Below are 14,515 nucleotides of genomic sequence, written 5' to 3' on the forward strand. Positions count from 1 at the left end.
ACAATGATAATTTTGTCACTTTTCCAGACGACAATAATAATTTGTCACCTTTTTAGACGACAATAATAATTTTGTCACTTTTTCCAGACGACAATAAAACATCCTCATAAGAAATTGAATTTGTTATAGACCGAAAATAGATTTTTTCGGTTTTCTCTTCAAATAATTGAAAGAATGATACTATTATAGGTTTATTATATTATATAGCATATAATCATGCTATAGCCGAAAATTATAAGTTTTGAGAAGATTGAATATAACACAAATAAATTTGAATGTAAGTTAAATTGCTTGTTGTTTTTAATAGCTATTTAATGAGAAATACAATATTGCAAAATTCAAATTGAATGATTGAAAGAACAGAAAAAGTCATTCTTTTCAATTTCGAATATGTTTCATTGTATTTATAATTATATGGCAAATAAGATATTTAAACTTGATTTTTGAAGGAAAATTCACAAAATTGAATAAATTCAAATAATTTGAGAAAGGGACAGACTAGCCCATTGTCACTTTTTAATTTAGCAAATGAACGCTTATGGAGTGGAGTTTTTGGGTAAATCTGATTTGCTTATAAATGAAATAAAATCAAAAGAAACCATATTGGCATTATATTATGCAAAAATAAATGATCTTACTTAGTACTTTTAAAGTTAATTTCAGAAAAAATTTGACACAATGGTATCCGGCACATACAAGTGGTGTACAACCAAAATATAAGTTGGTTTAAACATATATTGCTATATCTCATGATCTTACTTAGTACTTTTAAAGTTAATTTCAGAAAAAATTTGACACAATGGTATTCCGGCACATACAAGTGGTGTACAACCAAAATATAAGTTGGTTTAAACATATATTGCTATATCTCATGATCTTACTTAGTACTTTTAAAGTTAATTTCAGAAAAAATTTGACACAATGGTATCCGGCACATACAAGTGGTGTACAACCAAAATATAAGTTGGTTTAAACATATATTGCTATATCTCATGATCTTACTTAGTACTTTTAAAGTTAATTTCAGAAAAAATTTGACACAATGGTATCCGGCACATACAAGTGGTGTACAACCAAATCTTCGACTCGATGAACTTGTCATCGAGTTATATTCCAGTGTTGTTCCTTCATTCCTGATTAAGTTGCAAATTAAAGGTCTGGATTCAGAGAGAAGTGTTAAAGTTATCAAAAAAGTCACAAGAGATTTCGAAGAAATGACACAATTTAAAAAAGTTGAATGCATCAGTATGCTTGAAGCTGTTCAGAAAGGTCTGAAAAATGATACACTTGATCCCAACATTGTTTACTCAACATTAAAAATATTATTGCAAAGAAAACATTTGATTTAATAAACATTTAATTTATTATAATTAATTTTTTATTACAGTATAGTAAAAAATGCTATAAATAAATTATTATATTTTATTAAAATGTGACTTTTAATAGTAAGTGAATAAAATAAATCAGGAATTGGGAAAGAAATAAGGTTAATTAAAAATAATGAAAATTACAAGTTTAAGGTTAATGAAAAAGTGACAATGGGCGAGTTTGTCCCCCACTCAAATAATTTCTATTCAAAAAGAAACTAGTTATTTGAGTTTAATACTAATTATCTATTCAAACTACAAAGTTTGTAATTTAAAATATTTTGTGAGATCAGATTGAATTAATTCAAGGTTCATTTCCAGTCACTTTACTTATTATTTTTTCTTTTTTTCATTTTAATTATAAATTATTTCATAATACGTTTATTTACGTTACCATTTTCTTTATTCTTTTGAATTCCATACTAGACACTTATAGAATATTTTGATTGTTAACGTACTTCATTAGAATGAATCCTTACAAAGGGTATGTCGATCGAATTTACCTAATTGGTATTTCCAATCAGATTGAAGAAGGTAAAATGACATGGGAAGAAGCTTGCACCCATGTTCCCATCGCCCCAACCCTTCAATCAAATGATTTCAAATATTTAGATGTTTCAAAATCTTTTTTACAAAATCAATTTAGCTTACAGAATATCCCATTGCCTAAAGGCAAGAAAGGTCGTAGGGTCAATCCCTACGACCAAATCAAAGCTCTTGCTGTGATACATGACCACTGGGCCTTTCCCTGTGGTCAAACAAAACAATGGAAACGTTTGAAATTACAACAAATTGATGTATCTTATAGAGAAGTACGCAGATACTTCAAAGAAAATCATTTCACCAAGACGCGATTAGAGCATGCCGGGCCAGAAACAGCAGTAAGATATTGGGCGCTTTCACCCAATCTTATCTGGCACGCAGATGTTCATATTTTAGGGTGTTCGTGGCCAGTATATTTATGGCATAATCGACGATTTTAGCCGCAAAGTCCTAGCGTGTATACAAATACCAGATATGCTGGCAGCGACGACAGCGAACGTTGCGGCTTCCGCCTTCATTGAATTTGGCGCCACTTATTGTTTCTGGACCGACAACGGTTCAGAAAATAGGGGCGCCTTTCAAGATCTACTTGATCTTTAATTAATATACATATCATGTGTACTGAGGCACTGCGCGCCTCCTTACCCCATTTATATGTGAATTTGACACTTTACAAAACCGTTAACGTATATTTTTACAACACAACACAAACACCAACTTAACCTTAAATAATATTTATAAAGCCACCAACCACTTCACCTTCACTAAATAAACAAATATTAAAATTAATTTTTATAAACAAGAAAATTCCCAACTTGAGTGGTGTAGAATTGAGTAGGGGTAATTTTAGCTAAAAGTGACACGCCTGTAAAAAGTGACACACCCATGAAGGGTGTGATTACCGATCGGTAATTTCGACAGTTTAGAATTTAAAAATTTTTATGGAACTGTTGCGAGTTTCATAAAGAATTAAGGAATATAAGCAAAGATTTGAATCAAAATCTTAGACCTAAGCCGCTCGATTCGCTCGCGGCTTTCTTTATATTTTAAAATTGCATATTTCCATCAAAAGTTCATAAGGTAAAAAAATTTTCGTTTATATTATTGCAAAATAAAATCTTCATTATCAAAATAATATTAAATGATAATATAATATAATTATAAACAACTATTATTTAATAAAGTTTAATTGCCAAGGTTCATCTAAATTTTTGATTTTTAATGTTTTATGAATTTTATTTTTGTTGCATGCTAAGTTCGGTCAACAATAGAAATTGAGTGGAAATTAATCTCGAGGAAGTACGATTATGTAAAGTAAAAAATTTTGTGGAATTTTTAATATTATATATTATTTATAATAAAATTTTTTGAGTCATTTTAAGAAGCACATATAATTTTTTGAATTTAAAAAAAAGTAGTGTCAAACGAATATATCACTTAATTTAATACTCAGATTTCTTAAAATTAATGAAAAAAAGGTTTTCTGAGAACTTTTGAGAATGTTTTCAAATTCCATTATTGAAATATATAGGTATTGTATGAAATTCAAACTCTATATTTATTAAAATTCTAAATTTTTAATAAAATAACTTTTCAGAGGAATATGATTTTGAATGGTTGATTAATAAGTAAAAAATGTCTACGATTTTAAGGAGGGAATTGTTCCTTATGAGGTATACATCATAACTATATACCTCATAAGGAACAATTCCCTCTTGATAGCTGGGAAACTTTCTCTGAATAACTTATCATTTGGAGAAAGTTCCCCAGCTATCTATTAGGAACTAAAGGCTATGAGGCACTAATATATAATCAGTGCCTCATAGCCTTTAGTTTCCTATTAAAAACGAGAAAACTTGTTCGAAATGAGTAAAACAATTTCGAACAAGTTTTCTCATTTTAAGGAGGGAATTGTTCCTTATGAGGTTATACATCATAACTATATACCTCATAAGGAACAATTCCCTCTTGATATCCTGGATATTTTTGAATATATTTTTTTTAATAAAAGTTCTCAAAAGTATATCAAAAGTGATTTTTTAAAAATATCTCCAATTAATTAACTAATTAAAAGTATTATATTTTTAAAATTAAATAGTTTTTCAATTTTTTGAAGAATTGAGATACTTCCCACGACAATAAAATTGAGAGGTTTACATTATGACTGATCTTAGCATGCAACAATTTATCATGTATATATCTAATGAAGATTATATATGTAGAAGATAAGTACCTTAATATGTACGTAAAAATTAATGAAATTTATTTTGAATGTAGAACGAGCAATTTTCAAATTTTTGTGCTTTTTTTGAATTTTCTCGATACCAGATAAGTTGTGTTGGCTAAATAATATATGGATACAATGTGTCTTATAGATGAATATATGCACAAAGTTTAAGAGGCCATTTTCTTTCAGAAACCGAGTGCGGGACAAATTTGCCAGGTGTCACTTTTCAATAACCTTAAATTACATTTTTCTAATTTTGAAAAAAACCTTAAATTATATTTGAAGAAATTATGTCTATGATATATGTTTTATGCTAGAATCTTGGAGTTTTCATGCACTACACAAAGAGCTCCAAGGTTCCAAGAGTGAATGCCAATAGCAATTATAGAGATGTACCTTTTCAAAATGATTTTACTGATTAAATTTAATCAATAGAAGACATTTTGAAAAGGTACCTCTACAATTAGATATACAAGAGAATTCAAAGCTTCATTTCAGATAGATTTGAAACTTTGAAACTCTTGGTAGATTTTGAGTGAATGCTGACAATCATCTTTGAGAAGGTTTTCTTTAAGAAAACCTTCTCAAAGAGGTTTCTCAGGAGCCCTGAGGCTCCCTTTCGTAATGATTGGGAGCCTTGGGGCTCCTGAGACGAAGAATGGCTTTCGCCGAATCTTTGATCAGCAGAGGCCAAATGAAAAGGCCTCTGCTGATGGATTCTCAGGAGCCCTGAGGCTCCCTTTCGTAATGATTGGGAGCCTTGGGGCTCCTGCAGCAGAGTATCGCTCCGCTCCATTAAATTTTTTTAAAAAAGTGCCGTGTGGCAAATTTGTCCTGTTCCCTCAGAAACCGATATTGTGGAATTTTTTTCAAATTTTGTGCTTTTTTTGATATTGAAATTTCATTTCATTTTTTTTGATGCATATCGATGCACCATGCGAACTTAAAGAAAGGCTATCTTATATAGATGCTATGAAAGCTGTCATTGATAACAAATGCCATGCAGGTTGTCCATATCAATTAAAAAAAATCCAAATTTAGGGGGAACAAAATTAAAATTCAGGTACAGTGCAGATAAATGTGAAGCATGTATCTCATTTCTAAAAGATGATGAAGAATATATCCAACAGAATATAATGGAACACATAATCACAATCAAATCAAAGATGAGACAAAGAAATACACACATTATCACAATGCTATCCTCGGGTACTTATTAATTTTATAAAACGAGGGGGTGATCCGAAAATGGCTCAAATTGAATGCGACAAAAAACTTGATCTGGATGATCCACTTAACAGGCCATCTTTTTTGAATGCATCTTCAGATCAAATGAAAACAATTCAGGAAAAAGGAAATAAAAAGATCAAAGGTATTCAAAAGTACGATGATAATCAATTCAAGTCAACTCAATTATTTAAGGGTATCAAAGAACAAGAGTCACCAAAAGATTTAATTTATTTCGATGTTGATAATTACAACAAACCAAAGAAATTAATTTTATTATGCTTCTTTCAAATTTCTGGACATAATCAAAATTGTGAAAGAGCATTTTATTGATGCAACCCATTCATTACTTGAATTTAAAATGTTGTTTTACATGATATCAGCCAAATTTCCAAATACACATGCATTCCCAATTTTCAATGAAAAAACCAGAATTTCGAAAAAGTGACACCAACTATTAAAGTTATTTTATTACTAGATTTATTTACAAATTATAAGATAATATCATTAACCGAATATATTTTTAATATAAATAAAAAACTTTTTTTATACAAAAAATTACAATCAATCGATAAATATTATAAAACATTTATTCCAAAAAGATTAAGTAATAGGTGGGATCCTGCATATAATATAATTTTATGTCAATAAGTTTACAAATTTTAGATGGACCACAGTGAGAATGTGAGTGGTTAATTAAGGTGGTCTGATAAAGATATCGAAGCTTACTCAACACAGCATGAAGCAGTTTCTAATACACAATCTTACTAGTGGTTGTCGGTCGCCAGCGCTCTCATAGGGGTGCTGATTTCAAAAAACCACTACTTCAAATTATTCAAAAAATACTCAATGCAGCATGACGCAGCTACTACTGCTGTATCTTACTGGTAGTGTTTTGTCGTTGGCTCTTGCACAGTCTCTCAGCTTTTCAAAATTTTTTTTTCAACACTATTCTTGTTTCGCTCTCAGAAAGCTATCCTACAAAGACATCGAAGCTTACTCAACACAGCATGAAGCAGTTGCTAATACACAATCTTACTAGTGGTGTTTCGGTCCGCAGCGCCTTCATAGGGGTGCACCGAAATTCAATTGTTAATGATATCAATTCACAAATTGGAATCGAAGATCAGTATGAAATTTAAAATATAAATAAATTAATAATTATATTATTTTTAATTTTTTAAATAAATATACATAAATAATAATAATACATATATATATAACATATATATAAATATATACAATATAAATATATACATAATATAAATATATACATATATAAATATATACATATATAAATATATACATATATAAATATAACATATATAAAAATAACATATATAAATATATACATATATAAAATATATTACATATATAAATATATACATAATACAATATAACATATATAAATATACATATATAAATATACATATATAAATATACATATATAAATAACATATATAAATATACATATATAATATACATATATAAATATACATATATAAAATATATACATATATAAATATACATATATAAATATAACATATATAAATATAACATATAAAATATACATATATAATATATACATATATAAATATATACATATATAAATAATACATATAAATATATACATATATAAATATATACATATATAAATTATATACATATATAAATATATACATATATAAATATACATATAATAAAATATATACATATATACAATATTATACATATAAATATATACATATATTAAATATATACATATATAAATATATACATATATTAAATATATACATAATAAATATATACATATATAAATATATACATATATAAAATATAACATATATAAATATATACATATATAAAATATATACATATATAAATATAATACATATATAAATATATACATATTATAAATATATACATATATAAATATATACATATATAAATATATACATATATAAATATACTACATATATAATATATACATATATAAAATATATACATAATAAATATATACAAATATAAATATACATATATAAAATACAATAATAATACATATATAATATATAATATATCATATATAATATAAATATATAAATATATACATATATAAATATATACAATATATAAATATATACATATATAATATATACATATATAAATAATTATAACATATATAAATATAAACATAATATTTAAAAAAAATATATAATATAATATAAATATATACAATATAAAATATATACATATATAAATATATACATATATAAATATATACATATATATAAAATATATACATATATAAATATATACATATATAAATATATACATATATAAATATATACATATATAAAATATATACATATATATAAACTATATACATATATAAATATATATACAGATTATAATAAAATATATACATATAAATATATCATTATATAAATATATACATATATAAATATATACATATATAAATATATACATATATAAATATAACATATATAAATATTTACAATATTATAAATATATACATATAATAAAAATACATATATAAATATATACATATATAAATATATTACATATATAAATATATAACATATATAAATATACATATATAATATAACATATATAAATATATACATATATAAATATATACATATATAAAATAATATACATAAATATAAAATATACATATATAAATATATACATATATAAATATATACATATATAAATATATACATATATAAATATAACATATATAAATATAACATATATAAATATATTTACATATATAAATATATTACATATATAAAATATACATATAAAATATATACAATATATAAATATATACATATATAAATATAACATATATAAATATATACATAATATAAATATATACATATATAAATATACTACATATATAAATAATACAAATAAATATATTACATATATAAATATATACATATAATAAAATACATATATAAAATATTACATATATAAATATATAATACTATAAATATATAACATATATAATATATACATATATAAAATATATACAATATATATAATATATACATATATATAAATATAACATTATTATAAATATATACATATATAAATATATTACATATATACAATATTATACATATATAAATAATATACATATATAAATATATACATATATAAATATATACATATATAAATATTTACATATATAATAATATACATATATAAATATATACATATATAAATATTATACAAATATAAAAATATAGTACATATATAAATACTATACATATATAAATAACATATATAAATATAATACATATATAATATACATATATAAATATATACATATATAAAATATATACATATATAAATATATACATATTATAAATAACATAATATAAAATATATACATATATATAATATACATATATAAATATTACTACATATATAAATATATACATATATAAATATATACATATATAAATATATACATATATAAAATATATACATATATAAATATACATATATAAAATATATACATATATAAATATTTATACATATATAAATATATACATATATAATATATACATATATAAATTATTATAACATATATAAATATATACATATATAAAATATATACATATATAAATATATTACATATATATAAATATATATACATATATAAATATACTATATAAATATATACATATATAAAATATATTACATATATAAATATATACATATATAAATTATATACATATATAAATATATACATATATAAAATATTTATACATATATAAATATATACATATATAAATATATACATATATTAAAATATATACATATATAAATATATACATATATAAATATATACATATATAAAATATATACATATATAAATATATACATATATAAATATATTACATATATAAATATATACATATATTAAATATAACATATATAAATATATACATATATAAATATATACATATATAAATATATACATATATAAATATACATATCATAAATATATACATATATAATACTATACATAATAAATATATACATATATAAAATATACATATATAAATATATACATATATAAATATATACATATATTTAAATATATACATAATATAAATATATACATATTATAAAATTACATATAAATATATACATATAATATATACATATATACATATATATACATAGATAATATATACATATATAAATATATACATATATAAATATATGTGTTTAAACAGAAAATTCATCAAAAGTGACACCTCAGAAAAGCTAAAATATTGAATTTTTGGAACTTTTGATAGAGCACGTTTTTAAATATTAATTAAATAAATGTATATTTGTTAAAGATTCTTTTTTAATAAAAAAAATAAAATTTTGAAGAAGAACACAAAATCTTCTGAAAAATAATATCACATAAACTATATATTATTTCTAATATATAACTATTTTATATAAAAATCAAATTCAATGATCTTAAAAGCGAAGGATAAACCTCAAAATTTACGAATATAATGAGTGGGAATATAATGTTTATCTATCATAAAACCATATGAAAAAATACAATTTTTGCTTTACGCCTAATTTTTGACGACAATTAGCAAAAAATGTTAAATGTTAACACTCATCCATTTGAATATGAAAAATAAAATTGACTTTGATTAAATTTTTATTTATCATGCAATTCTTCTTGCGACCAAAGATTTGAATAAAATTTTCAAAAAATAAGATAGCTTAAAAAAAATAATTATACGGTAGTGTTTACTAATAGATGAATAGTATATAAATTCTATTAAAATGGATTTGATCCAAAAAAAATATAAAACAAAAATAATTGTTATAATTTAAATGAAGAAGTAATTTAAAAACGATTTTATTTATGATTCAAATTTTATATATTTTTTTGGATCAAATCCATTTTAATAGAATTTATATACTATTCATCTATTAGTAAACACTACCGTATATTATTTTTTAAGCTATCTATTTTTTGAACTTTTATTCAAATCTTTGGTCGCAAGAAGAATTGCATGAAAATAAAAACATTTAATCAAAGTCAATTTTTATTTTTCATATTCAAAATGGACTGAGTGTTAACATTTAACATTTTTTTGCTAATTGTCGTCAAAAATTAGGGCGTTAAAAGCAAAAATTGATATTTCATATGGTTTTTATGATAGATAAACATTATATTCCCACTCATTATATTCGTAAATTTTGGTTTATCCTTCGTTTAAGAAATTTTTCCATTGAAAATTTTGATTTTTTAATATAAAATAGTTATATATTAGAAAATAATATGAGTTTATGTGATATTATTTTTCAGAAGATTTCATTCTATATGCCTATTGAAAAGTACTCTCAAAACTAACTTTTTCCTAATTATAATTAAATCTAGAATATGTATTATGCTTAGTATTATTTCATTTTTCTCATTCAATTTAGAATTTACAAATGTCCAAAAAATTGAGAGCTGTCACTTGATGAATTCTGTTTATTAACAATACATATATATATATAATATATAAATATATACATATATAAATATATACATATATAAATATACACATATAAATACTACCACATATATAAATACTACATATAAAATATACATATATAAAATATACTATAATATACATATATAAATATACAATAATATACATATATAAATATACATATATATAATATAAAATATACTATATAACATATATAAATATACATATATAAATATACATATATAAATATACATATATAATATACAAATATATACATATATAAATATACAATATAAATATACATATATAAATATATAACATATATATACATATATAAATATACATATATAAATATATACAATATATAAATATACATTATATAAATTATACATATATAAATATACATATATAAAATATACAATAAATATACAATATAAATATACATAATATACAATTATACATATATAAATATACATATATATATAATAATAATATACTATATAAATATACAACTATATAATACAATATAAATACATATAATAATAATATATTAATATATACATATATAAATATACAATATAAATATACATATATAAATATACCAATATAAATATACATATATAAATATACATATATATACATATTAAATATACATATATAAATATACATTATAATATAATATATAAATATACATATATAAATATACATATATAAATATACATATTATAAATATACATATATAAATATACATAATATATACATAATATCAATATTAAAATATCTATAAATACATATAATATATAAATATACATATATAAATATACAATATAAATATACATATATAAAAACATATATAAATATATAAAACATATATAAATATACATATAAAATATACTATATAAATATACATATATAAATATACAATATAAATATAACATAATAAATATACATATATAAATATACATTATATAAATATACATATATAAATAATACATATATAATATACATTATATAAACATACATATATAAATTACAATATAAAATATACATATATAAATATACCATATATTAAATATACATATATAAATATAAAATATATAAATATACATATATAAATATTACATATATAAATATAAGTATATAATATTACATATATAAATATACATATATAAATATACATATATAAATATACATAATATAAATATAACATATAAAATATACATATATAAATATACATATATAATATACATAATAAATATACATATATAAAATATACATATATATAAATATTACATATATAAATATAATATATAAAATACATATATAAATATACATATATAAATAACAATATAAAATACATATTATAATAAATATAACATATATAAAATATACATATATAAATTATACATATATAAATATACATATATAAATATACATTATATAAATATACATATATAAATATACATAATATAAAAATACATATATAATAATATACATATATTAAAATGATTTACATATATAAATATACATATATAATAAATATACATTAATATATAATTATACATATATAAATATACATATATAAATATACATACATAAATATACATATATAAATATGTGTTGGAAATTAGGTTAAGTTTCCACTTTGTCGAAATTCTACCACACTCTTCATTACTTGAATTTTAAAATGTTTGTTTTACACTGATAATCAGCCAAATTTCCAAATACACATGCATCCAATGTTTCAATTTTTCGAGTTTAATCCAAACACCTTCAGAAATATTGACATTCTGTCTCAAGGCATTCTTTTTTAACTGGGCAAAAGTAAAACCCAAAATATTTTATGTCAGATTGTGCCACAAGAAATCGAAAATGCGATTAATCAACTCTTTTCCAGAGTTATTCCTTCATTGCGTGTGCAGTTCATGTAATGAGGCGTTTCAGAAAAAAATTTGAAAGATTATGCAATTTGAGAGTATCAGAACAAATTGATATATAGATACAAAAATAACTATCTTGCATACGGCCAGAAATGGGCCAAGAAAGAATGGATGAACCAACGTTCGAAAAAAATCTGGAAATAGCCGAAAAATTCCCAGAATTTTCAAATACATACAAAATCAATGTATATCAAAACGCAAGAAAGATGGACAGCCTTCTGAAAGAGAGTGAAAATTTTAGCTCATCACAAATTAAACATTTCAGAATCGATTACAAAAAAATTAATATTACTACTTTGGCGCGAACAATTTCATTGAGATTTGATCGATTTGTGATGAAATTAACGATTTTATCGTTCCTTCATTTTATTAACAGAATTTCTCAAGGATATAAGGCTCAGAGACAAAAATTCCAAAATCCGTTTTGCCATCTGTAAAAAAGCCAAAAAAAGTCTACATCAGACTGGATACAGAGCAAACATAAGGTAGACAAAGTATACTTTTGTGGTTTCCCAGAGAGAATCGGCGATCATCTCTGAAAAATCGCATAAAAGTATAACGTAATGCGTCTGATCGTATTCTATCTTAATAGGAATGAGAATTGTGAAGTAGAAGTGGTTTTGGTAGTGAAATGACCGAAGACTAAAATTCTCTTGAGAAACATTGAGTTGAGAGGATATAGGGCCCCATATGTCACCAGAGAGCTCTTCGATTAATGGATAGTTAAGAATGGCATCTTCCTTCGTTGGTTGTGTCATTCCATTCGTACTCTCAAAAACTACTCGTTTGTACTGGTCGAGAAATGTGTATTTGCTTTTATTAATGAGGGCGTAGGTCGCAAAATATTGGTTAAAATGGGTTAAGTTGATTTCTATTTGTGTTAGAAAGCTTTCGCCTTGGTTTGCTGAGGGAATGCATGCTGAATAGATCAGCGATTTTTGTTCCCCTTCATCAACATAAGTCCATTTCTTAACTGTTTCGCATTCTTTAAAATACCTGGAATTTTCGACAATTCCATCGGATTCGCCCATTTCGATGTTGAGATTGCGTCTGAACGTGTATGAGTCATATCGCATGAGTGTGGAATGCGTTTCATTGATGTTATCTAAAGTATAAAATTTAAAATCTCTTTCTGTGGAATTCCACGTTGTGGTATAATACCGCTTGTTTCCCTCTTGTATTGATATTGATACTGGAAATGGTTTTATGCTCGAATGAAAATGGTGGAATAATTTGATAAAACAAGTGTATCTATCTATTGGCGACGATAGCATTCTAGTGTTCACGACAAGCCGAGATATTAATATAACTGCATTTTGGATTTTAGCGAAGTAAGCCTCTGTAATAGATTTTATTTCGATGGATTTCTGTTGAATGTTTTTGGAAATGAAGTAATTAGACTTTACTTTCCATTTCTCTCTCATGGAATACCATGGATATATGATAAATCCTAGAAAATAAATTACAGTTATTGTAATCGCTCCGCCATAGAGTAAGTTCAATTTGAGATTGAGATTTGAACGCTTTATGACCGGCGCTGATATCTGCTTTGGCTTCTCGGTGCTTTCAGAAGAACTACTAGATTCTTCTCGAGGCGCCATTTTGTGATGATTTTCTGAGTCTCTCAAAAATAAATAAACTATTGAATTTTATTTCATATCATTAATGGTTTTTATGTAT

General features: G+C 22.3%; 1 protein-coding gene across 1 annotated transcript, besides 8 other annotated features; it reads right to left on the bottom strand.

Annotated features, from left to right (window-relative positions):
• Positions 1 to 484: 484 nt before the first annotated feature.
• Positions 485 to 1,561: a mobile genetic element.
• A 1,181-nt stretch (positions 1,562 to 2,742) lies between these two features.
• Positions 2,743 to 3,151: a mobile genetic element.
• A 414-nt stretch (positions 3,152 to 3,565) lies between these two features.
• Positions 3,566 to 3,678: a mobile genetic element.
• A 415-nt stretch (positions 3,679 to 4,093) lies between these two features.
• Positions 4,094 to 4,979: a mobile genetic element.
• Positions 4,980 to 5,785: a mobile genetic element.
• Positions 5,786 to 9,630: 3,845 nt separating this feature from the next.
• Positions 9,631 to 9,668: a mobile genetic element.
• Positions 9,669 to 10,866: 1,198 nt separating this feature from the next.
• Positions 10,867 to 10,900: a mobile genetic element.
• Positions 10,901 to 12,562: 1,662 nt separating this feature from the next.
• Positions 12,563 to 13,309: a mobile genetic element.
• On the bottom strand, positions 13,294 to 14,449 carry TVAGG3_0457940 (uncharacterized protein; the record flags this gene model as incomplete). The annotated part of the gene is made up of 1 exon (XM_001316370.2): positions 13,294 to 13,911. One exon carries the CDS (start codon positions 13,909 to 13,911, stop codon positions 13,294 to 13,296), a length of 618 nt encoding a protein of 205 aa, XP_001316405.2.
• Between the last annotated feature and the right edge of the window lie 66 nt (positions 14,450 to 14,515).

The sequence above is a fragment of the Trichomonas vaginalis genome, chromosome II (assembly GCF_026262505.1).
Source record: "Trichomonas vaginalis G3 chromosome II, whole genome shotgun sequence".
Classification (NCBI taxonomy): Eukaryota; Parabasalia; order Trichomonadida; family Trichomonadidae; genus Trichomonas; species Trichomonas vaginalis.